Source organism: Necator americanus, chromosome V, assembly GCF_031761385.1.
Source record: "Necator americanus strain Aroian chromosome V, whole genome shotgun sequence".
Classification (NCBI taxonomy): domain Eukaryota; kingdom Metazoa; phylum Nematoda; class Chromadorea; order Rhabditida; family Ancylostomatidae; genus Necator; species Necator americanus.
The window spans coordinates 1,071,585-1,095,355 of NC_087375.1; the positions used below are offsets into that span (position 1 = coordinate 1,071,585).

Sequence of the window (23,771 nt, forward strand, 5' to 3'; positions counted from 1 at the left end):
ATATTTACAAAGTCAATCCAGAAGCAAATTACCACTACAGCTTGAAGAATCAAATAAAAAGTAGATTTTTATATAGGTTTCGGGCGCGTCGAGATCATATACTGTAGATGAACTGGAGATGCAAACCGGCTACATATTGAGAGTATCTGCAGTCAACAAATATGGAGCTGGAGAACCAATCGAGACACCAGTTGTAAGTGTCACACCTCTACTTTCTTTCTCCAGTGCCTTTAAAAAATTTTTTTCTTCAATGAGGACATTTGTTCTTTTGTGTAGGTAACCACAGGAAGTCCATACATGGCTCCAACGATAACTGATGCGCCAGTTGTGTCAGAAATTACCGAAAATACTTGTGTGCTAACTTGGGAAAAGCCGACAGAAGACGGTGGATCGCCTATTTACGGTTACGATGTTTACAAAAAAGAAGATAATGGAGGATGGATTAAGGTAGAAGAAAACGTCTTGCACCTTTTGTTTGGAGTTTTCATTGAACACGTTGAGAAATAATTGTTTTTTTTCAGATGAATGACGAATTTCTCTTCCAAGAACGATTCAAAGTTCTGGATCTTCTACCGAATATCAACTATGTGTTCAAAATTGAGGCTCACAATGAAGCTGGCTTCTGTTCGGCATCGAACGTCGAATCGGAGCCGCTGTTGATCTCGCCAATTCTTGGTTAGTTTACAACTCAGCACTTTGACCTCAATATTTTTGAGGAATTAGGTCCTCTATGGAGGAAAATTATTCAAGAAACCGCATCCTAAGATTTATTCTAGTAACAAGTTTTGAAATAGGTTAGCTGCTTTTGTAGAAAGACGAAATATAAAGTAATCATAAATATAAATAGAAAAACGCAACAGGAATATTGAATATTGTATAAAATGTATAGGTGCAGAACAAATCTGGATAGATGGTCAGTTAGGATCAATAATCAATAATTAAATTTTTTTAATAAATTTACAGGCTTTTTAATAGTTTTATTCCACCCTATTATTCCAGTTCTATTAGTTTTAGTTATTAGTTTTATTATTAGTTTTATTCCAGTTCTATTTCAATTTACGTTTGTTTATTCAGCAAGGAAAAAAATGATGACGATCCTATTGCAGAAGAAATTTCTCGTTATTTTCAGTTTCTATTTCCAGCTATTTCTAATTTTGTTCCGGAAAAAAGTGGTAGTGATATACTCGTCATGAAAACAAAGTTGGATGTGAAGTTTCTCGTAACGCAAGGAAATTTCAGGTTCAGGTCGTCCTACTAGCATCCTTCCCATCCCGAGAATCACGATTACCGGCGAAGATAGTGTGACCGTTGAATGGGATGTGGATGACGATGAACCTAGCACCGAATTCATCGTTTCATACAAATCCGAAAGCTCATCGGTTTGGACTGAGGCAAGTTTCCTTCGTCATGGCATCCAATAAATTTTCCGAACATTTTTTTTTTGAGGTTTCTGCGGTCACGGTTACGGACCAGAAGTCCCGATTATCGCTTTATCATTCATCTTTGCAGGTGCAATGTCATAATAACTCATGCACTATAGAAGGCCTAAAAGAAGGTGTTTCTTATGTCTTCAAAGTTGCCCCAAGAAATGAAGTTGGGGTTGGTAATTTCTCAGAGGAATCACAGCCAATCAAAGTTATCCGTAAGTTTAAAAAAAAAAGCTTTTAATCGACTAGATTTTTTCTTATAGATGTATTTTCAGCTAGTGTTGCTCCTGTTATCATCAAGCCAATTAGGAACACAACTATTCCTAAGAAGCGTAGTTTACATTTGGAGTGCCACGCTAACGCTGAACCTGCTCCAGAATATATTTGGTATAAGGATGGAAAGGAAATTATCCCGCAGAATGCTAACACAGAGGTCTTTTCTTTGTTTTTTTTTTGTTTTTGCACTAATCACAGTACAATAGACATAGTCAGGCAATAGTATATTGCCTTAGAAAATTATTTTAATCATGCTGATATAATGTAAAAATAGCAAAAAAAAGATATAGTATGTAAAAATGCTGATAAACCTTCTTTTGATAAGAATTCAATATTTCAGAAAATGTCTAGAATCGATATGTTTTGAATACAAACCGGAAAAAAAACCGCTCTCGCGGATCACAATGAAAAATGGAAAATTTTCGTTGCACTCAATCAGATTATGTCTTGATATTTTGCGCGTTAAACGTTTGCTGTACGGCGTACGAATACGGCTTCGAGCGTTCCCGCGCGCTTTTTTCTACAAGGAGTTCGACTGGAGCGCGTCAGCCTTGTGCGCGCGCCGCATCTTCCTGGCCGTTCTTCACGGAAATTAGGAAGAAATGGGCGGAATCACCCCCCTCTCGATAATCTAATATCCCTCATAAGAATACTCCACCTGAAGTCCGTACCACCTCAGATTCGTGGGGTAGTGCCTTTAATTAGAGTAATTAAAAACACCAAAAAAAAAGCCAAAAATAGTACCGTAATTTAATTTGATTTGATTTGAATATGTAAAAATCTTTAATTTTCAGATTGTAAACGAAGGCTACATGAGTTTTCTGATTATTCACAGTGTCGAGAGTTGTGACGCTGGAGTTTACAAATGTGAAGTGGAAAATCAATTCGGAAAAACGAGCTGCTCGGCTACAGTTAGCGTCACCGGTACGTCTGTATTTCATGTAGCTAGATGTCATATTTTAGAAAAATAGAAACCGAGTTTGCTTTTTTTATATCATCTCAACCCTAACTCATTAAGGGTTCTGTTTTAGATGTACGTTGTCACTTTGAGTCCTCGTTCTCCGAATACACCGAGGTGATCGAGGGTCAAGAAATCAAACTTGAATGCACTCTTTCTGATGAAGACGGCGTGGTGGAGTGGTACAAAGATGGAAAGATCTTGGCTGCAGACGACCGTATCAGTATTTTAAGCGATGATAGAATTCGAATGTTGAGAATAACTTCGGTTAAAGAAGGTGACAGTGGTATATACCGTTGTCAGACTTCGGACGGAAGAAGTAGGACCGAAGGCGAACTCCTTATCAAAGGTGCTGTTGCGATTTTTCTGTAGCTTTTTCTAACTTAATTATTCCAAAGTTTGAAATAATCCTCTTTTTCCAGAAGAGGAACCACACATTAGCGTTGGTCCTCAGGACAACATCATCAAAGAGTTCGGAATACCGGTCGAGCTGAGATGCGAGCTGACAAAACCTGCCAACAGAGTCTTATGGTTCAAAAATGGAAAAGAAATATGGCCACAAACAAACAAATATGCCATTGTGATGGAGGATTGTGTATCGACACTTAAGATACTGAACTTCGACAAATCTGATATAGGAGAATATTACGCAGCTCTGAACGAAAAAGACGCTTCTGCGCCTGCCCATTTAAATCTTGAAGTGGCTCCTGAAATTAAGATACTTGAAAATATCGGTGAAAATGTGGTAGTTCATGCTCACACTGAATTTGACTTCCACGTCGAAGCTGATGGACATCCACAACCGACAGTTAACATTCTGCACAACAACTCTCGTGTTCAGAGTGGCCCTAAGGTGGAAGTGGAGGAGTATGAGAACACGTTCAGCGTTCGCATGAGGGACGTGACACGAGATGAGATTGGCACGATCTCGATCACCGCAGAAAACTGTGCCGGTGTAGCTCATAAGGAATTCCACCTTGATGTTATTGATGTTCCAAGCGAGCCACTGGAGTTGAAGGCAACAAATACGACCCAGCAGTCAACAACTTTGTCGTGGAAAGTTCCTACGGAAACAAATGGAGCTCCAATCACTGGGTTCATTATTGAAAGAAAGGCAGTTGACAGTAGTAGATGGCGAACAATAGGTAAGACGAACGCAAGAACTCTGAAATTTGAGGCCGTAGATTTGCTCACAATGCAGGTCTACGGTTTCCGTGTGATAGCAATGAACGAAGCCGGAGAAGGGCCACCATGTCACCCTGTTGACGTACTCATATCGGAAGAGGAGACAGAGAGTGACGGCACATCTTCGGTCTCTTTGAATAAGCCTGATGCACCCACCGCAGAGCTCGAAGGGAAGAAAGCTGTCATATCGTGGAATCCTACTGAGGATGCCATTCTCTATCGACTAGAACAAAAACACGATTCTGGTGAATGGGACGAAGTCGCGACAATCCATGAGACTTCATTCGTAAATTCGCTGGAGGAAGATGGCTCCTATACATATCGAGTAATTGCGACTAACTCTTTCTCTGAATCGAATTCAAGCGAGGAATCAATTCCTATCTTGCTTGTATCCGAGACTAAAGTGATCGACAAAGATGAACCTGAAGACCAACAAAAGCAAGTAATCGATGGTATGTTGGATGATAAGGAAGAAACGGTAGCTGACGGGCTGCCAGGATTAAAGGCAAGCGGAGAGGCGTCTGATAAGGCTGAAGATGAAGCAGTTAAGGATGGAGAACCACCACGAGGAGTTGAGGAGATGAGAAAAGAGGAAGAGAAGATAATGGACGGTGAAGTGCCAGAGGACCAGAAGGCATCAAAGAAGGAGCAAAAGACTCCAAAAAAGAAGGGTAAAGTGCAGAAAAAAGAAAAACCTGCTCAGATGGCTGATGAAGGCGGTAAAGTTGATGACGTGTCGGAAGAGCAAAAAGTGAAAGATGCTTCTGAGACTGCGGATCATCAGGAAAAAATGGAAGAAGCTGCTCCAAAGGTCAAAAAGGAAGAAAAAGATGATAAAGCTTTGGAAAAACAGGAGAAGTCGAAGTTGGATGGAACAGCTCCTGAAAAGATAGATAAGGAAGAGGATGGAGTAGCTGAGAAACTAGACGTAACCAAGAAGGACCAATCAGATGGGCAGCAGAAGGAGGACAAAGGTGCTGTTGGGCCCAAGAAGGACAAGGCAGATAAAGATAAGAAAAAGGGTAAAGATGCTGAGAAGCTTGATGTGACAAAGAAAGTCGAAGCGGATAGGAAGAAGGAAGAAGATGAAGCTGCTGAGAAGCTAGATGGAATCAAAGCAGATGACAAAGTACCTGAAGACAAGAAGGAAGTGAAGAAGAAGGAAGTATCACCCGAAAAGGCAGATGAGAAGAAGAAAGAAGCAACCAAGAAGAAAAAAGAGAAGAAGGTCCCAGAAGCAAAAGTTAAGGATGTCGTTGAGAACGGAGAACAGCCGTCAGATTCTGATTCAGTCACTGCATCTCAAGCTTCAGAAATTCAGCAGGAGAAACTGATTCAGGAACCAAAGAAGTCGGATCTGATTTTGAAGCCGAACAAAGAAATCGTTGAAGTTAAAACTGGTCGCTCTTTTGAGTTGACTGTAGATGCAAATAATGACGTGAAGTTTGAATGGACAAGAGATGGTCACTCTCTTGATTCCACTTATTCCATAAAGGACACCAAGACTCGTAGTACTGTTCACGTGAAATCTGCCAGCAGTGAAAACGCTGGAAAATATGAATGCAAAGGAACAGCCGCCGATGGGGATACGGCCATTGTTTGGATTACCGTCAAAATTCCAGGTACACCACTTCACAAATAACAACATACTATCTTCAAAATCATTATTGGGCCTCTTTTCAGCGGCTCCTATCATAGAACTCGAATCGAAAGTGGTCGAAGTGAAAGTTGGCGAAACCGCTACACTTTTTGCTAATATTCTAGGAGCTACGGACATAAAATGCGTATGGAAAAAGGACGGCAAGCCAATCAAGGTAAAGGATTGCAATAGCAGGCTAATGTTATAAGTAATGAATATATTAAAGTAGCGAAATATTGTTAGGAACGGATGAGTTTTTCCATGAAAACTTTCGATTGAGCTTTCCTAACCTTGGATGTGGTTCCGTTACTTTAGCAAATTTTGAAAACAGTTCAGCATTAGAAAAATCTAGAACCTCCTTCTTCTAATATTATGGAATATTAATGTCCGAGTGCAGTACCTCTCCTATGGAAAAATTAACTAAAAATTAATTAAAATTAAGAAAAATTATACATCACTGCCTGTGCTATGTATGAAGATAGAAATGGTTTACTAATCCAGCTTTGAAAATTTTCTGATTTGTATGATGTGTTGACCATAACTGACAACACTTAAAAAAAATTAATAAAGACAAAAATATAGTGGTGAAGGCGTAATACATGGTTCGTTTTGATTTGACCTACCCGAACTACTTCTAAGCAGTCTTCTCTGATTATTCTCAGTAGACTCTCAGGTGACTTACCAAGCCATCGTAAGAGTAGAATATGATGCAAAAAAAAAAGAAAAAAATCCGAAGAAGATGGTGAAAAATGGTTTCTCTCCATCCATTTACATTTTTAATTTTTCATCATCATCCTTTTATAGGCTATACAGAATTTTTGGTGCTCATATCTGCTTGATAATGTTGATTTTTAATTTCTTTTTTGCGTCGTGTTTTTCCTAAATAATAAGATACAGTTCAAATAATATTTTAGTGCTTCTAGTATGCAGTGTTCACCGTTAAAATTTTTCAGAAATAATTTCTTTTGATGTATGAAAATGAAAATTTAATTTAATTGTTCTAATTTCAATATGTAATTCCTACTGTATTCAGTAACTATACAAATTAGACTGTTTTTCAGGAAAGCAAAAACATAATTTCATCTTGTAAGGAAGGGACCGCTCAACTTGTAATCAAAAATGCAGAAATTTCTCACAGTGGTGTGTACAATCTAAAGGTAACAAGTGCTGATGGAACTGCAGAAGCTGATATCACACTCATTGTGAAATGTTCGTTGTATTAATGTGCTTATTATCAACATTTGGGACAGCTTTTCTGGAATCCGTTCATGTTTCAGCCGTTCCTGCCGCACCTGAAGCTCCTCTTACCGTCAAAATTGAGGGGAACACTTGCAATCTCTCGTGGAAAGAACCCCTGACCAACGGGAATACTCCAATTTTGGGTTATTATATAGAAAAATACGAGGAGAAGAAGAAAAAATGGAACTTTGTTGCTAGATGTACGGAGACATACTTTAAGACAGGTATGTTCGACATGATTATTTTGCGTTATGACGTACGACGTAGGACGCAACTGTGTAGCACCGCTTACGCTTACGCTACGCTGTTTAGACATAGACGAAGCCGCTACCCGTTATCGTTTCCGTATCGCGGCCGAAAACACAGTTGGTGTTGGACCAACAATTGAGGCTGACGGGGAAATTCCCAAGAACCTACAAGTATGCTAATTATTAAAAAAATTAAAAATTAAAATAAAATTTAAAAAAATAAAGTTATAATTGCCGTTTGTTATTTGACCACAACCGCTACAGAAAACCCTGAAAGTCTCAATATGCGATTAAGGTGACCGGTCCTCCAAATCCCCCAGGCAAGCCTTGTGTGGATAAACAAAGTGTGGACTCTCTACAACTATCTTGGTCAGCACCTGCGCAGGATGGAGGCGCTCCAATAACCCAATATGTGGTTGAAATGCGTTCTGTGAGTTAATTTCTGTTGTGAAATGTTTTTAACCTTTCCCATACAATTCGTGTTTCGTGTCGTTGTGTATAGTAAATTTTTTTTTAGAAGAAAAAAAGTAAAACTTGGAAGAAGGCTGAAATATGTAAAGAACCCTCTGTGACCCTTTTCAACCTTGTATCTGGAGAAACGTTCGTTTTCCGTGTACGAGCCGAAAACAGCATTGGATTGTCGGAACCATCCGAGGAATCAGAACCTATACTTATGGAGGTTGGTTTCCACTATTTTATGCGACATCGATAGGAGATCAGGATCCGGTTTCTATATGAACGCTTCTTGTCACCTCAAATTTACTTAACATTACCGTAATTTCGGATAAAGTGGATTTTTGTAGTTACCAGGTTGCGAACAATGTACAGCAGAGATAGTTAATGGGAAAAAGTCTCTGCTATGAGATCAAGTTATGAGATTTTTAATCCTTGGTAGAATGGTTTTTTTTTTAAATAATCATTATCATTTCCTAATTAGTAAATTACTAAATCGTTCCTTACTTTACTGTTCGCGTGACTTATCCCTGCTTATTCTCATTCTACTCTTTTCTCGTTGCTGGATTTTCTATTGTTTATTTGTATTCATTCCTTGCCTCTTACTCTTGGCACACCTTTGAGCGTATTGAAAAAATAAAAAAAATAAAAAAATAAATTTCCACTTATTCTTTATTCATAGGATCTTGTGGTCAAAAATCATTAGCACACCAAGAAATGCAAGATCATATTATTGTTTCGAGTTCCAGAGTAGAAGCAGATAGTTTATTAGAGGCGACATATTCTTTTTGATGAGAAATCTACACTATATAATTCTAATACATCTATGTTCTTAGAAAAAGAACAAATAAGGTTGAGAATAAGAAAAATGAACAAATGAAAGGGCAGTGATTTTTCGTAGGAATTTACAAACATGAATTCATAATTGCAACATTTTAAAGTTTTTCTTGCAGAGAAGACGGTGAAGAAAATGTACGTAAAACTTTTACTAACTTAGATGGAACGTAAGCACGGAAAACCTAGTTTAAACGAAAAAGAAATACGGTAACGGAATTGCAAACTCTTGTGGGAGTTTTTTTAAAGTAATATTTATCAACTTCAATAGCTGAGAAGTCGGAGTTCCAGCGTTGCTACTTCCGGAGAGTTACAGAATGATAACAAAAAATTTGCTAATGTGTCCGCCTCACCTAAGCATTTCACATCCTCTAAACCAGATCTAAATAACGGAAACAACATGAGAAATGTTTTTTTTCTTCACAGGAGCTAAAACCTGGAGAGAAACCAGAGGAAGTGGTAGTTGACGGAGATAAGGCAACCGCCGCTGTGAACTACGAAACACTTGACGCCGAAGTTGATCCATCGGATCGTAAGGCTATTGACGCAAACCGTCTTCCGAATGATTTTGAGGCTAAGGTAATAGTTAGTAGTTCATGTAAGGTATATGATATGTGTATAAATTATTTTTTCAGTATACAATCTGTGAAGAACTTGGTCAAGGTGCTTATGGTACAGTTTACAGAGTAATTGAGAAGGCTACTGGTAAGACGTGGGCAGCTAAGATGGTGCAGGTGAGCAGAAAAAAAACTTTGCCTTATAATTTCAATGTCTTCAGTAGGAACACAACAGTAACCAGTTAAGTATGCGCTAGAATTAAGTTCAAGGAGAATTTATTTATCCTTAAAGAATTGAATGACTGAGGAAAATTAGTGTGAATAACACTTCTTTTTTTGGGATTCCAGGTCAGACCAGGAGTAAAACGTGAGGATGTTCTTCATGAAATCTCGATGATGAATCAGCTGCAACACGACAAACTTCTACATCTTCATGAAGCTTTCGACATTGGCAGCGAAATTTGTCTGATTGAAGAATTGTAAGTGGGAAATTAATACGAGTTAGCTTTCCTAGACAGCGATAACCTAACCGAAATCGTTTAATTAAGCTTACGGAAATTCCTACGGGCGTACCCATAGTATGATGAACGAAACCCTAAAGTGGATCTTAGATTAACCTATAGTCGTTGACTTTAGTTAAACCGCATCTTAGACGTATGTAGGTCCAATGTGGAATAACGCTGTTGGATGACGAAATGATAACGGTTGACCGCGAAGTTAGTAGCGTAGTCTCCAAGTCCTCTCTTCTTGAAACCTCGGCATTTGAGGGTGTATTTATGTAAACATTATTTATTATTTAGTAAACAAGGAAAGATAAAGTAGCGTAGTCGCTATAGGATATGGAATTATGATCAATGACTCGTTTTCATATGCATTATTTTTATATGTTAAATTAATTTTTTTTTTGTTATATTATTTTCATATTTAAAGTTTTTTTCGTCTTTTTTCTAAACGGTGTAAATGTCAAGCTTATGACTGACAATATTGCCACGTTTCTTTTCCAATCAACTAAATCATTTTTGAAAATATTTGAGTTGAAAATTATCCTCAATTTTTTAATTGTTTCCACTGTTTTCATATCATTTGAGCTGTTACGCGTGCATTAATCTGCAATAATAGCTGTGATCTTTTCATTACTGGATAATGCAGATCTTTGATAGAATTATTTTGAAAAAAAAATCCACACATCTAATTAAAAATTTTCAGTGTATCTGGCGGTGAACTGCTCGATAAGATCGTCGAAGATGAAATGCTGATGAGCGAAAAGGAAGTCCGAGATTACATGAAGCAAATACTTGAAGGATTAGCTTACATGCATAGCAGGCAGATCGTACATTTGGATCTGAAGGTAAAAACAAACAAACAAACAAACATATGCGATATGACACCTGCAATTATCGCTTAAATCGAAGAAAAACTTTTTTTTTTAGCCCGAGAACATCCTTCTCAAATCGAAAAAATCCAACGACGTTAAACTAATCGACTTTGGATTAGCTCGGAAGTTGGATCCACACAAAACGGAGAAGTTGTTGTTTGGGACGCCGGAATTCTGCGCACCTGAAGTTGTCAACTACGAACCAGTTGGGCTAAGCACCGATATGTGGTCTGTGGGTGTGATCACCTATTTGCTGTGAGTTAATATAATAATTGCACTTTTTTGGGCACTTTTGAAATTCTGTCCATTTTAATTAAATTAATTAATTTACTTTAATTTTTAATTTTTCCTTTAAGTCTCTCGGGAATTTCGCCATTCTTTGGAGAAACGGATGCAGAAACGCTGGCTAATGTCTCAGCTGCAGATTGGGATTTCGATGATCCGGTTTGGGATGACGTTTCTGAGACGGCAAAGGTAGACTTTAAACAGACGGTTCTGCTCACATTCGAGAGCTAAGCTGCCAGGTTTTAGGACTTCATTTGTCGACTGATGGCAAAAGATAAGCGTAAACGCATGACAGTGCAACAAGCGCTACAACATCCGTTCATTAGCGTAAGTTGCGCTGAAACATAACTTTCTGATTAAATTTTTAAGTAATAGAAAATCCCGTTCTTCAGACCCCCAAAGAACCACAAATGCGTGCTCAATTGACTCCTCAACAGAAAAGAAAGTTTATGGTACTTAGAAGATGGTCTGATGATCTGCTTCCAATCGGTCGATTGGCCAACAGAGGAGCGATCTTCCGAAGGCATTCAATGGACGGAGTGTTTGAGAGGAACATCAGTTTTGGTTGGTGATTTTGTGTCTATTAAACCTCACGAATCTGAGGTTGTACGTATACGGTATAGTAGATTATGGAGAGGAAGGTGATTCCGTCCATTTTTTCCTAATTGCCGTAAAAACGCCCCGGAAGATGCGACACGTGCACAAGGCTGGCGCGCTCCAATAGAACTCCTTATAGAAAATAGTGCGCCAGAACGCCCGAAGCCGTATCTTCCGCGTCGTTTCTTTTTTGCGGCAATTAGGAAAAAATGGACGGAATCACCTCCTCTCCTTAATCTACGATCCCGTATATGAATACTCCTCCTGAAATCCGTACCACCTCAGATTCGCGGGGTGATCCCTTCAAAGCTCTAATGTACATATTCCTTACTGGGAATAACACCTTTACAGATAGTGACTACCCTCCGGCTTTGAAGAAGCAACTCGAAGACATCGTCGCCCATGTTGGAGATCTGATAGCGACTCTTTCATGTGAAGTTGATGCGATACCTTCACCGAGAATCAGTTGGTTCAAGGATGACAAGCAATTGGACGTCCCATCGATCAAGTTTGATTCGTTGTACGAAGATGGAACTGCTGAGTTGACGGTGAAAAATATCGAAGAATCCGATGCTGGAAACTATGCCTGTAGAGCTACAAACCAACTTGGATCTATCACCACTGAGGCGAAGATGGTAGTGGAGAAAAGAAAAGAAAAGAAGAAATCAACTGAAGATGAGAAGAAAACGAAGAAAACCACTAAGGTAAGGCTTTTATCCGGTTGACTCACTTCATTTTTTCTTTTTTTTGTAAAGTAATACACTCACCGAATACAGGAGAACCATAGCAGAATCATTTCCTATTTTTGTGAAAATTTCTGCCCATGAGTACTTACTCGTCATGTCTAGGTGACTGCGGAGGAACCAGAGAAGGTTAGCGCAGCCCCATCCTTCAATCCAACGTTGAGAGATTGTTCCGTGCTGCTTGGAGAGACTCTAAAACTTTCCGTTGGAACAACACCCGATGTGAAAGTTGAATGGTGGCACAACGGGACGAGAATTAGCGAAAGCGATGAGCATTACATCCAGAAACAAGGAAAGGATAGCGTTGAGCTCATTATCCACAATGCAAGCACGTGTGATCAAGGTAGATTGCTGTTCTTTTTCCAACTCACTCCATTCTGAAATCGATAATGATCATTTGTTTTAAAAATCCTAATTCTCATTAACGTGTTTCTTAAGGCGAATGGAAGGTCATAGGTGGAAACGACATGGGGAAGTGTGAATGTTCTTGCACAGTGGATGTGACGATTCCGGATGGCTTTATGGGACCCACGTTCGAAAAACCGCTAGAGGATATTCGATGTGAAGAGCAAGAACTGCTCACGTTACCTGTTAAGATTGCTGCAAATCCAGCACCTGAGATCATTTGGTTGGTAGTGCCTTGGGGTTTCTGTCTCGGTTCACCTTCGCCTTCAGCACTCGATTAGCTCTTATTTTATTTGAGGTACTACAACGGCACAGAAATCAAGCATTCGGATCGTTATCGAATATTGTTTGAGGATGAGAAACGCGAATATTCGTTGATAATTGTGAGCGCATACGCTGAAGATAGCGGAGAGTATAGGTACGCAGTCAGAAATTTCACGTTTGGTTTCATCTGGAAGCTGATACGAATTTATTTATTCTTATTTATTATTTATATATTCTCCTATTCTTTATTTTCTGTTCTTTTCAGTAATTTCACAAGCTCATAGATCGCCTCCTATCTTTATGGACATTTTTCCACGAAAAGTATGTGTTTTTCCAGATGCTGGGCTAAAAATGTGGTTGGTGAAGCTCAAAGTGTTTGTTCCGTCCGAATTGAGGAGCTTGAGGATAAACGAAGTAAGAAAGTTGATGAATCAAAAGCTCCAAAGTTCACAATGCCTCTTCCTAATCCACGAGAGGTTAGTTGTTTTTTTTTCTAACATGAAAAATTTGTCGAGTTGGTATCACATCGGTTCATGGCTTCTGCATAAATTATGGTTCTTTTTAGGTTTCGGAAGGTTCTGAAATAGTTTTATCCTGTGTTGTCACTGGCACTCCATATCCGAAGGTTATATGGCTAAAAGACGGTTTAAGGTATACCTATTTCATGAATTTTTCCATGAAATTTCACTTTTTCATTTTAATTTCTTTTGTGCTTTACTTCACTTAAGCTTTTTAAGAAAAACCATTGCAAAACCAAAAGTGAAGTAAAGTTTTCTGATTTTATAAGATTCAGAGAACCTTTGCTCGATTTTCTCCGTTGGGTCTCAGATTTTCCACCACATGGAAGATCCTTTTCATTGAATTTTCGATCCTTAACTGTATTAAACCCTTAAATGACTGACCTGATTGTAGCTAACGTGTTTGGGCCCTGTGCCTCTAAATAAAAATCTAAATAAATCCAAAAATAACTTTACGAAGAAAAAGAATTCGGAAATTTAATTTTCTTTTGTTAAGTTCGACAAAAAAGTGCCGTGTTCTCAATTGCTTGAGCTAAGTCTCAAATCTCACGAAACCCTTCTACCTATCGCTTTTCTGTCCTTAAAATTCAGATGGTTGCTTTAGTAAAGTAAATAAATAAAAATAAAGTAATATAAGTATATAATAAAAATAAAAAATATAAATAAAATATAGGATCTGTTGGTATTGATCTGGCCTAAGGTTTAACTTCTGATAAAAAAGGAAACAAATTGATTTACTTTAACGATTTCCGTAGTTACTTTGTGGTTTTCCCTTTCACCGCCACAGCAATTAATTTCTGACGGATTATATCCTTGTAGCAGTCACTATATTCATTTCTAAAAACTTAAAACTTTAAAAAGATAATATTTCAGAATATCCCCGTCTGAGAAGGCGATAAAATGTGAAAACGGAGTCTGTACGTTCTCAAATCCCTCAGCGACACCAGAAGATGCTGGTCATTATATTTGTGAAGCGGCGAACATTCACGGTATTGCCCGGTCAGAGTGCGATGTGATCATCACATGTATGTCCTTTTCATTTTTTTAAAATTTATTAATTATTTTATTTATTTATTATTACTTTGTTTTTATTTCTATCATTTATTCTATTTTATTTTTCATTCAGTCTTCTTACTCCTCTTAATTCATTCACTTTTATGTACTACTAGAGAGAATAAGGATTAAATGGCGTAATTTTCCAGCGTCAACAGAAGCCGATCAATCACCCCCTAATTTCGTTCTTTTGCTAACAGATGTTACCGCTCATGAACAAGAAGAAATTCTTCTGGAATGTTGTTTCAATGGAAAACCTAATCCAAATATTTCATGGTAATCGTTAAAGATTTTCTATTTTCTGTGTAAGGAATACACTTATGATTCGTCGCGGCAGTGATGTACTCCTTTTAAGGTACAAGGATGGTCAGAAACTTGTAATAGAAAATCGTATGCTACAGTACACGGACAGAAAAGGTTTAGCCAGGTTGAATATCATGAACGCTGTACCAACGGATTCCGGACAATTTTCTTGTGAAGCGGTGAACGCGCTGGGCAAAGATACAACCGAGTGCTATGTGAAAGTTACAGGTGAGTATGGTATCCACGAAGAAATCGAAAAGTAACCAGAGCTATATACAAATCCTACCAGATTTTCAAGAAATCCAGGAATTCTCTGTCAGAACTGTTCTCTATGAGAAGTTAAAGACATTTTAAGCACTGAAAGGGCAAAGGATTTATAAACTAGTCGTAAAAAAAACTGAAGATAAAAAAGAAATAAAATAAAAAATAAATAAAAAAGTAGTAAAATACTTAACCTTAGCGATTTTTGCTACGTGGTGGAAACCGTTGGTCCCCTACTATGATGAAAATAAAATCCCTAGGTCAGCGACGAACTGTTGCGGTTACACGGCGGGGTTCTGATCGATTTTCATGGATCTCTACCCTCCGATTGTAGATCATCGCATCGTATCGCGTCGAGCATCCTAAACAAATCCCACATAGTTATGGTCCGACCACATTTTACTGCTTATCGATACGCCCACCTACATATTTTCATAAATAAATATTGCAAAGAGAATGGGAAAAGAAAGAAAAACTGGTGACACTGCGATAATGAAACTCAAAATAGATCAATGAACAATGATCAATCAACCAATGAGTATTTAATCGGCGCTCACTCGCGTAAAACCTCAATGATTCCGAATTGCTGTCAGACGCGTTGGTGCATCCCCAGCGGGTTGATGGTACTTCAGATTTTATTGTTTTACCAGTCCCCAGCCTGAACCTCCGGCTAATGCGGCGGGACCTCAGACTTCTTGTCACTCTCGCTTTCACTGATCAATACAAATTAAAACATAGTTGCAGTTTTTGGAAATTTTTGCTTTAGAATTGATTTTTTTTTTGTTTTCCAACAACGCTTCTTTCGTTCTTTTCCCAAAAGGAATTCAGGCATTGAGCGGTTTGATAGTTTCCCCCGCCAATAGGCTCATTTGACGTTTGACCCCTTCGATTGACCCTTATAGGACGACTATTCCTTCATTGATGTTGCCTACAACTTTATTATTATTAGTTTATTTAGAGTTTTTTTTTACGCCTCGCACCTTTCAGGTGATGCCACCCCGAGCATATCACGAAGTCCTAGTCGTAGCACCAGTGAATCCATTGGATACGTTTCGGATGACTCTCATGCTCCAATAATTACACGACCGCTTGTGGACACAATTGTGCAAGCTGGTCTGTTTTTTTTTCTCTGATCCATGAGTTCAGACATTCAACTGTCACGTGTGATCGATTGATCCGAATTCCTAATTAAGGTTGCCGGGAAATCCTTGAGTTAGAAGTGGATGGAACACCAACCCCAATGATTGAATGGTATCACAATGGGAAACTCGTTTCTGAAAGCAGGAATGTTCGAAGCTATTTTGATGGAAGAGTTGCGTTTTTGAAGTTCTACGATGCGCAAGCGAATAATCAAGGACAGTACACTTGCAAGGTTTGTTTCGTTATCACTTTATTTTTCCTTGCTCTTTCCTTGTGAGACCCATTTCTTTAGGTGTCGAACAAATTAGGTGTGGTTGAGTCTCGAGCAGATCTAATCGTACAACAGCAAACTTCGGACAAACTCCAACAAATCCCAATATTTGTCAAGAAACTACAAGACGTTACCATTCAAGAGGTAAAATCGTTGAAAAGCAAACGGATTTCTTAAATATGCATTTTTTTTACTGCGTTTTCATCAAAAGAAATATATATATATTTATTTTTGCTCTAAAGTTTTCCCGTTTTAGGTAGGCGAATCGATTTCCCTGACCTGCCAAGCACGTGGTGATCCGGTGCCGGAATTCCGCTGGCTGCGCGATGGTCAGCCTGTGGATTCCCAAGCATCGTTCCGATGTCGATCGTTTGATGACGGGATTGCAACATTGGAAATAAACAACGTAACCGAAGAACTTTGTGGTACGTACACTGCGGTCGCTTACAGTCCAATTGGAGAAGCTCATTCCTCAGCGCTTGTTACGCTGGATCGATCTGAAGTGAAGGTCAGTGTCCTTTTTTTGTTTGTTTATAGTCTACCTGCTGTTAGATTTCCGAATTCCGAAGCGCTGTCCATTAACATCACCGATAAAATACCTCTTCATAAAATTAGGTTAAAGGCATCACCCCACGAATTTGAGATGGTGCAGATTTCAGGTGGAGTATTCGTATACGGGATGGGAGACTATGGAGAGGGGGGTGATTCCGTCCATTTCTTCCTAATTGCCGTAAAAAACGGCCCGGATGATGCGGCACCGCACAAGGCTGGCGCGCTCCAGTCGAACTCCTTGTAGAAAATAGTGCGCCAGAACGCCTGAAGCCGTATCTTCCAGGCCGTTTTTTACGGCAATTAGGAAGAAATGGACGGAATCACCCCCCTCCATAGTCTCCCATCCCGTATACGAATACTCCACCTGAAATCTGCACCATCTCAAATTCGTGGGGTGATGCCTTTAATGAAGAGTTTTATTTGGATTGTGTGGTAGATAACAATTACGATGATTTTTAGGACGCTGCTACAACTGCTCCTTCAATCATCGTTGCGCCACAGCCCAACATAACCGTCGACGAATCATCACTTCTGACCATCGTTTGTGATATCCATGGTGCTCCCGAAATGGATATTTCATGGCTTAGGAACGGCGTACTGCTGAAAACTACGGAAAGAATCCAAATGGAACGTGATGGACTCGCTTGCACTCTCATCATTTCCAATGTAACTCCCGAAGACGAAGGAAAATACACAATCATCGGAAAGGATTCGTTTGGTGAAGCGAAAGCGGATACTACGGTCACTGTAACACCGAAACGTGAACCTGCCGGGGCTACTTCAGTGAAAATAGTGAAAGAACCTCCTGGACCTGTGGAAGAACTTCATGTAGTAAATATTGACACGAACTCTGTTTCATTAGAATGGGCAGCCCCATCAAACACCGGAGGATCACGTGTTGATGAGTATATAGTGGAACAGCGGACTCCTGACCAGCAAAGTTGGGTGGAAGTGTCGACTGTGACTCGACCACGGTGTACCATCAAAGGTCTTCTACCCAGCACAGAATATATCTATCGCGTAGCCGCAAAGAATTCACAAGGAGTTGGTGATAGGAGTGCTATTTTACACGTGAACACCTTGACCGAAGGAAGTAAACCACAATTTACTGAACCACCACCGTCGTTGGTTACTGTACTCGATGGAGAGCAATTAAATATTTCTGCAAAATTCACCGGTGCACCGACACCTGCTGTGAAATGGTACCGAGACAGAAGAGAAATCACGGATTTGGATAGCATCACAGTGGACAGTGACAGCACGTCGTTAACAATTCATGAAGCTCGCCATGGTGTAGACGACTCATTGTACTCGTGCTTAATAGAAAATGATATGGGACAAGTTTCAACCGACATATCGGTGTCAATCATCCTGAGCAGTGAGGATGCCACCGATATGGATACGAGGAGTGAGCTCAGCGAGAGGCCTGCTGCTGCTGGTGCCGCCGGTGGTGCTCCTTCTTTGCTGAAGCCGTTAACGGACACAACTGTACAGTCGGGGCAGCAATTCAGTCTGACCTGCCGAATTACGTCGAAAAATGGCACCGTTGCCTGGTATCACAACGACAGTCGTGTTAAATCCGCAGGACGTTACGAACTTTTCACTTCACAGAATGGTGTCCACAAATTGGTGTGTCACACCAGTACAAATGACGATTCGGGTGTCTATCGATGTGTTGTGACGAACAACAAAGGGATCACACAAACCGAGTGCGAAGTCATCGTCAAGGATGCTGCTGAACAGGTAACACCTTCGTTCCAGCCGCCGTTAGTCGACACTACAACTCTGGTCGGAAAAGATCTCGTCCTGAAGTGTCGCGCAGTAGGTTTTCCTGACCCGGAACTCGCTTGGACAAAAGATGGTGAACGATTGGCGACAAGCAGGAGAGTACGCCTTGTCTTCGACGACAACTGCGGTTCTGAGCTACATATCCGTGATTGTTGCGCTCAGGATGCCGGGATATATTTTTGCACGGCTATGAACACTGCTGGTATTCAATCAACACAGTGTACGCTTACTGTTGTTGACGTTGCTGGCGATGATGCTCATTTGGTCGTTGCCGAAGAAGAGAAAGTTGCGAAACCACGATTTATCCGCGCTCCCCCATCTACGATGGACATTCATGAAGGCGGACAATTCAAACTGATTGCTAAGGTATTTTTTCCACGATTTCTGTGAATTTCAAGAGCTTCCAGCACAAAAACGATTAGAGAAAAGTAGAATTGGGTTTGGTGGAGAAAAGGGGATAATGTTGCTATATTTTTCCGGTGCTAAGCACTTCAACACATTTCTCGGTTTCCCTAATTTTTTTTCACATTTCTCAGTTTCCCCAAACACAATTTTTTTTGTGGTTTGAATGCATGATTTCAAATTTTTGCAAAATCTCAAGGGGTTCTATGTTAAACTATTTCTTTCAATGGTGTAGTTTTTTTACTATTTTTAATATTTGTACATGTATATATTGTATATGTAGGCCGTTGGTGAGCCGAAGCCGTCGATCATTTGGAAGAAAGACGGAAGAGAAGTGCTTCGAACGAATCGGCTCTACAAAACCTATTTAACCGGAGATGGTGAAAGTCATTTGCTTGTTGAATGTGTTGTGTCAAAAACCAGTGGGATTTTTACTTGTATTGCACACAACATTCACGGGGAGGCTGAAAGCGAAACCCAAGTTATCGTCCGTGAGTCTTATCCTCATTATGAGCAGCTTCTCATTCGCGCAAAACTGCATTTTTTTCTGGAATGTGGTAAGATAATTATATTGGTTCAGATCGCGGCATGACCACAGCTCCATTAGCGGAAAAACCAACGTTTTCACAGCATTTAAAAGATTTAGGTGTAGTGACTGGACATCCGGTCACACTCAGCTGCAAGGTATGTACTCACATCTTCATGTACCATACTGATTCATAATTCTGTAATTTTTTTTCTGGAATGTTCATCAGAAAAAAAACATTCAGGTGCATGGAGTTCCTGAACCTGAACTGAAATGGTACTATATTGACGATGCAGGGAACGTTACAAGTCTTACTGAGGATGAACATGGATGGATCGAGTGTCGAGGAGGAGAGGTGGATTGTTTTACTCAAAGTGTTTGAGAATTTTGATGTCGGTGTCGAGAACTTCGTCAAAAATACCCATGCTTGACTTTAGTTTAAAAATAAACTGGTCAAGTTCTACAGACTTTTATCATACGATTTAAAAATTAAAAAAAAACTAAAATATTTTTTAAAATAAACTGGTCACTTTTTACAGACTTGTACCATACGAAAAAGTTGTTTGCTGCTGATTTGTTGGAATTGGGGATTCATTTCCAGAGAAAAAAAGAGATTCCTTCTTTACGTGATACTATTATCTAGCTGGAAATATAAAATATTTCTAAAAATATTGCTCAGTATTCAGGTTGCTGAGCTAAAAGCAGATTGTGTGCTAAGAAATCAGCAGGGCACCTATCAATGTGTAGCCAGCAACGAGCACGGCCAAACTAGCACACAATGCTACCTTCTTATTGGAGGTGAGCCTGATTTTCTTTTTTCCCCCATAAAACTTCCACCATAAGCGAAATTTTTGGATCCTTGTGGTATTTTGAGCCTTTGAGCGGATTTTTATAGAGCTTAAAGACGAACATGCTGGTCCTCCACGATTCCTACGCTGTCTCCGTGATGTGTGGGCTCCGCTCGGTGAGGAAGTCGTATTTGAGGTGGAAGTAGCCGGATATCCTGCTCCGGATCTCACCTGGTACCATCAGGATAAGCGAGTAACGGAAGGAAAGGATGTGAAGGCGAGTTTCAGTTGCATATCATGATTTTTGGATTTGGAGTGTAGAAATGTCCTGTAAAAAAGAGTTTTCCAGAGAAATCTGTGTGGAGGTGACAGTATAGCATTGCTATTTTTTTTTTCCAGATAAATTACATCTCCGAAGAAGTGTGCGAGCTTCGGGTATCACAGCTGTCTCTTCGGGATCTGGGCAGCTATGCTGTAGAAGCCTCAAACGTGCACGGTATAGTGAAGACCACGTGCTTCCTCAACGTCGGAGAACAGCGCCGAGCCGAGCCGCCGCAGTTCCAGCAAGTGGAAGCGCCAGAAATTGCAGTTCAACCGAAAGTCGCATTTCGAGAATCTGTTAGTGTTGATCAATTGTAAACAATATAATGTTGTTCGTTTTTACAACCTTTATTTATTGTATTTTTTGATGATTTTATGATATGATAATTATTATTTATTATTATTATTATTATTTATTGTTATTATTTATGATATAAGGTAATATGATTTTATATATTTTATTTTATATATTTTTTCAATTTTTTAACTTTCTCTACAGGTGAAAAAGTCAGCCTCGACTGTGCGTAAGGAGATGCGCAAAAAAGGTGCTCCACCAGTCTTCGTTCAAGGTCTTGAGGATTTGGAACTGCAAGCTGGTGACTCAGCGGCTGTATCCGGGAAGCTTTCTCGAAGTAAGTTAAGCCAAAGTATAAAATACAGGTCTTGCCTTCCTTATAAGTCTACTCCTCTGTTAAGAACATCGACATCATCATGGCGGTGAGAGGAAACTGTCGAAAAGTGCCCGAGTTGACGCTCGCGGTCTCGCTGCTGCCATTGTGGCTGGGATGAGTAACGATGAAACCCCGAGGCAGAGTGTAGAAGAGAGCAAACAGGAGATTGGTGAGGAAAGAACTAGCCGAGCTGCTGCAGCTCGCCGACGAAAAACAGTTTTTCCATTATTAGTTACCTGGGAAAACGAGAATAACTGAATGAGGTTCCTTTCCAGAATTTTACAGGGACTTCTTTCCCTCCTTTTTTATTTTTCCATTTTGTCACAACTGCGTGCTTGATGTGATAAAATGTAGTTAAAGTAGCAGACAAAATCTTATGAAGGGCGGCATTAACTATCCACCTCTAACTCACGGAAACTTCCTTTTAATTTCTTAATTAAAATAAATAAATTTCTTGCTTTAACCCACGGAACTTCTTTTTAATTTCTTAATTGAAATAAATGAATTTCTTAATTAAAATAGATAAACAATTTAATTTCTCCTATCCTCGATAAGGTAATTAATTATCGATTAAAAAAAATTAATAGCAACTCGTTCATGTCATTGATAAAATCATTTTCTTGTAGCCATGGAAGAGGTTCGAAGTGCAATCCAAGCAAGGAATATAAATATGTGTAGACCAAAATTTGTAGTGAAACCAAAGCCTAAGAAGGTATCCTGCTGTTATTTCCTTCACCATTTTTTCGTCTTTAAAAATTTCCGTACAGGTTTTGGAAGAATTTAAATCACTACGCCTGAAGACTGCCATCTCTGCCAATCCAACACCGTCTGTGTATTGGGATCGGGAAGGTGTTGTGTTGGAAACCGGAAACAAGTATTCGATTTACAATGATGGCGATTTCTACTATCTTGAGGTTGCTTTTATTTATTGTTTGTTTATTTCCTTGTGCTATCAGATGCAAGCAGGGATCTATCCGCATCATTCCTTCAGGTTCATCACGTCTCCTTGTTCGATCAAGGTTTCTACAATTGTACTGCTACAAATAGCGAAGGAATCTCCACTTGCTCGTCAGAGGTCTGACATGGAAGGCTCATCTGGAAGATGTTCTGGAAGAGTTTAATACTCACCCTTTATTTCAGGTGGAGGTGGTTAAACCCACTGAGGATACCGCGATGCAGCAAGAAAAAAGAAAATACAGAAAGGAGATGCGAAAACCGAATTTTATTGAAGTTCTACCAGGAAAGATGAAGGTGAGATCTTTTTAAATAATATAGTACAGAGTTGCAGAGCCCGGCTGGGGAAAATAAATCCTAATTCTCCTCAGGCGAACGCTTGTGAACCGTTGTCAATCGAATGTTCGGTGTCCGGTTATCCGGCACCGGCCATACGATGGCTGAGAAATGGTGCTCCGCTTCTGCCACAAGCAGAAAGGTAAATTTTTAATTTCTCTGCAACATCTTCTTCGTAACTAAAATCTTCTCATATTCACTCAGGTACTCAATGTCGTATGACGGTGAGTGCGCCACGTTGAAGTTCGCCTTTGTCTCGGTCGCTGATGAAGGAGTATATACGCTTGAAGCTAGAAACGAGTTTGGAGATACGAGAACACAGGTGATGAACTTAAAAAAAATTGTTAGAACACTGACATTTTGTTGCGCTGAGAGGTATTCCCATTTAACCACCAGCTGCTAACGAATATCTCTGCTAGGAAAACACACAACACATCTCGGGTCAAACAACACCGTAGAACGTCAAATCATTTTTATTCGTAGATTAGCTAAGCTTGAACAGACTTTATGTTTGTTTTGAAGCTGTTTCACACTTTTTTTTCACTTTACTGCGATATAATTCTTGTGTGGTGTTTCTTTTTCAGCCGGTGGCGGTAACATGTCTGTGCTTTTATTTACTTACGTCTTTTTACCTTTGTCATCGTATTTCTGCTCTCTTGATGAAACAAAATACACATTGAACTGAGTATTCAGGAGTTGCTCCGCTTTGCATTTTTGATTGAAATCAATCTGTGAAAAGATAAATTATTCGAATCAAAGAAAAATAATCGTAGAATGTAAATTGGCTGAAGACGTAGCACATTTGGTGGCGACAGGTCATTTAGTACCAACCAATCACTAATCCAAACACACATAATTGTGTGAAAATCAATTGAAGAGTCTCCAGATGCTAGGCGACGTTTCAGACGTTTCCGGACACAAAAAGCTTTTGATCAGGAACAATTACCACATTTTGGAGGCGGCATGATGGTATAATAGCAAAATGATTGTAGATAAGACAAAATTGAATCATTAGTCAAGCAAATATTAGATTATCCTTAAGTTCATGTTGCATTCTGACCACAGTTTTTTACTCTCAAATAGTGCCCAGAATTTGAAATAAATCAAAATTTTCGTGGATCGTTATTAATCGTGAATTTCGTAGATTGCTATTATTGTAATTTCATCGATAGAAATTTCACCGATAGACATTTTTGCAGAAATTTCCAGAATCGGAAAGGGGATTTGAGTTGAACTTTTTGTTGTCGTCAACTTGTAAAGTGATCTGTTGTCTGACACAGGTAGAGCAGAGTTTTAAAATCGTATTTTTCAGATGTCCCTAGAAGTGGATCCAGGAGATTCACTGTCAGCTGATGGTATTCCACCTTTGTTCAGGTCAGCAGTGAACTACTTATCACTTAAA

At 39.4% G+C, this 23,771-nt stretch overlaps 1 protein-coding gene across 3 annotated transcripts in view; it reads left to right on the plus strand.

The window, feature by feature from the left end:
- Positions 1-23,771, plus strand: part of RB195_012620 (uncharacterized protein) — a gene marked incomplete at both ends in the record, with an annotated part of 62,839 nt that overhangs the window by 35,841 nt on the left and 3,227 nt on the right. For 2 of the 3 annotated variants that reach the window (XM_064202075.1, XM_064202076.1), the window contains 52 exons: positions 77-193; positions 277-447; positions 522-675; positions 1,240-1,391; positions 1,510-1,642; positions 1,703-1,860; positions 2,498-2,627; positions 2,735-3,010; positions 3,084-5,468; positions 5,530-5,660; positions 6,547-6,694; positions 6,763-6,948; positions 7,037-7,143; positions 7,268-7,402; positions 7,490-7,651; positions 8,686-8,838; positions 8,895-8,993; positions 9,165-9,295; positions 10,023-10,164; positions 10,247-10,446; positions 10,548-10,665; positions 10,723-10,803; positions 10,869-11,040; positions 11,425-11,777; positions 11,922-12,159; positions 12,255-12,444; positions 12,520-12,639; positions 12,823-12,961; positions 13,051-13,136; positions 13,877-14,028; positions 14,206-14,332; positions 14,412-14,587; positions 15,608-15,733; positions 15,814-15,992; positions 16,053-16,175; positions 16,288-16,539; positions 17,043-18,737; positions 19,057-19,264; positions 19,354-19,457; positions 19,544-19,654; positions 19,986-20,097; positions 20,195-20,364; positions 20,487-20,705; positions 20,908-21,040; positions 21,105-21,248; positions 21,706-21,791; positions 21,847-21,993; positions 22,071-22,154; positions 22,220-22,330; positions 22,405-22,511; positions 22,574-22,691; positions 23,682-23,743. In XM_064202075.1, coding sequence (XP_064057956.1) covers positions 77-193; positions 277-447; positions 522-675; positions 1,240-1,391; positions 1,510-1,642; positions 1,703-1,860; positions 2,498-2,627; positions 2,735-3,010; positions 3,084-5,468; positions 5,530-5,660; positions 6,547-6,694; positions 6,763-6,948; positions 7,037-7,143; positions 7,268-7,402; positions 7,490-7,651; positions 8,686-8,838; positions 8,895-8,993; positions 9,165-9,295; positions 10,023-10,164; positions 10,247-10,446; positions 10,548-10,665; positions 10,723-10,803; positions 10,869-11,040; positions 11,425-11,777; positions 11,922-12,159; positions 12,255-12,444; positions 12,520-12,639; positions 12,823-12,961; positions 13,051-13,136; positions 13,877-14,028; positions 14,206-14,332; positions 14,412-14,587; positions 15,608-15,733; positions 15,814-15,992; positions 16,053-16,175; positions 16,288-16,539; positions 17,043-18,737; positions 19,057-19,264; positions 19,354-19,457; positions 19,544-19,654; positions 19,986-20,097; positions 20,195-20,364; positions 20,487-20,705; positions 20,908-21,040; positions 21,105-21,248; positions 21,706-21,791; positions 21,847-21,993; positions 22,071-22,154; positions 22,220-22,330; positions 22,405-22,511; positions 22,574-22,691; positions 23,682-23,743 — 11,513 coding nt within the window. The remainder of the gene's footprint in view (positions 1-76; positions 194-276; positions 448-521; positions 676-1,239; positions 1,392-1,509; positions 1,643-1,702; positions 1,861-2,497; positions 2,628-2,734; positions 3,011-3,083; positions 5,469-5,529; positions 5,661-6,546; positions 6,695-6,762; positions 6,949-7,036; positions 7,144-7,267; positions 7,403-7,489; positions 7,652-8,685; positions 8,839-8,894; positions 8,994-9,164; positions 9,296-10,022; positions 10,165-10,246; positions 10,447-10,547; positions 10,666-10,722; positions 10,804-10,868; positions 11,041-11,424; positions 11,778-11,921; positions 12,160-12,254; positions 12,445-12,519; positions 12,640-12,822; positions 12,962-13,050; positions 13,137-13,876; positions 14,029-14,205; positions 14,333-14,411; positions 14,588-15,607; positions 15,734-15,813; positions 15,993-16,052; positions 16,176-16,287; positions 16,540-17,042; positions 18,738-19,056; positions 19,265-19,353; positions 19,458-19,543; positions 19,655-19,985; positions 20,098-20,194; positions 20,365-20,486; positions 20,706-20,907; positions 21,041-21,104; positions 21,249-21,705; positions 21,792-21,846; positions 21,994-22,070; positions 22,155-22,219; positions 22,331-22,404; positions 22,512-22,573; positions 22,692-23,681; positions 23,744-23,771) is intronic. The other variant, XM_064202077.1, reaches the window with a different exon arrangement.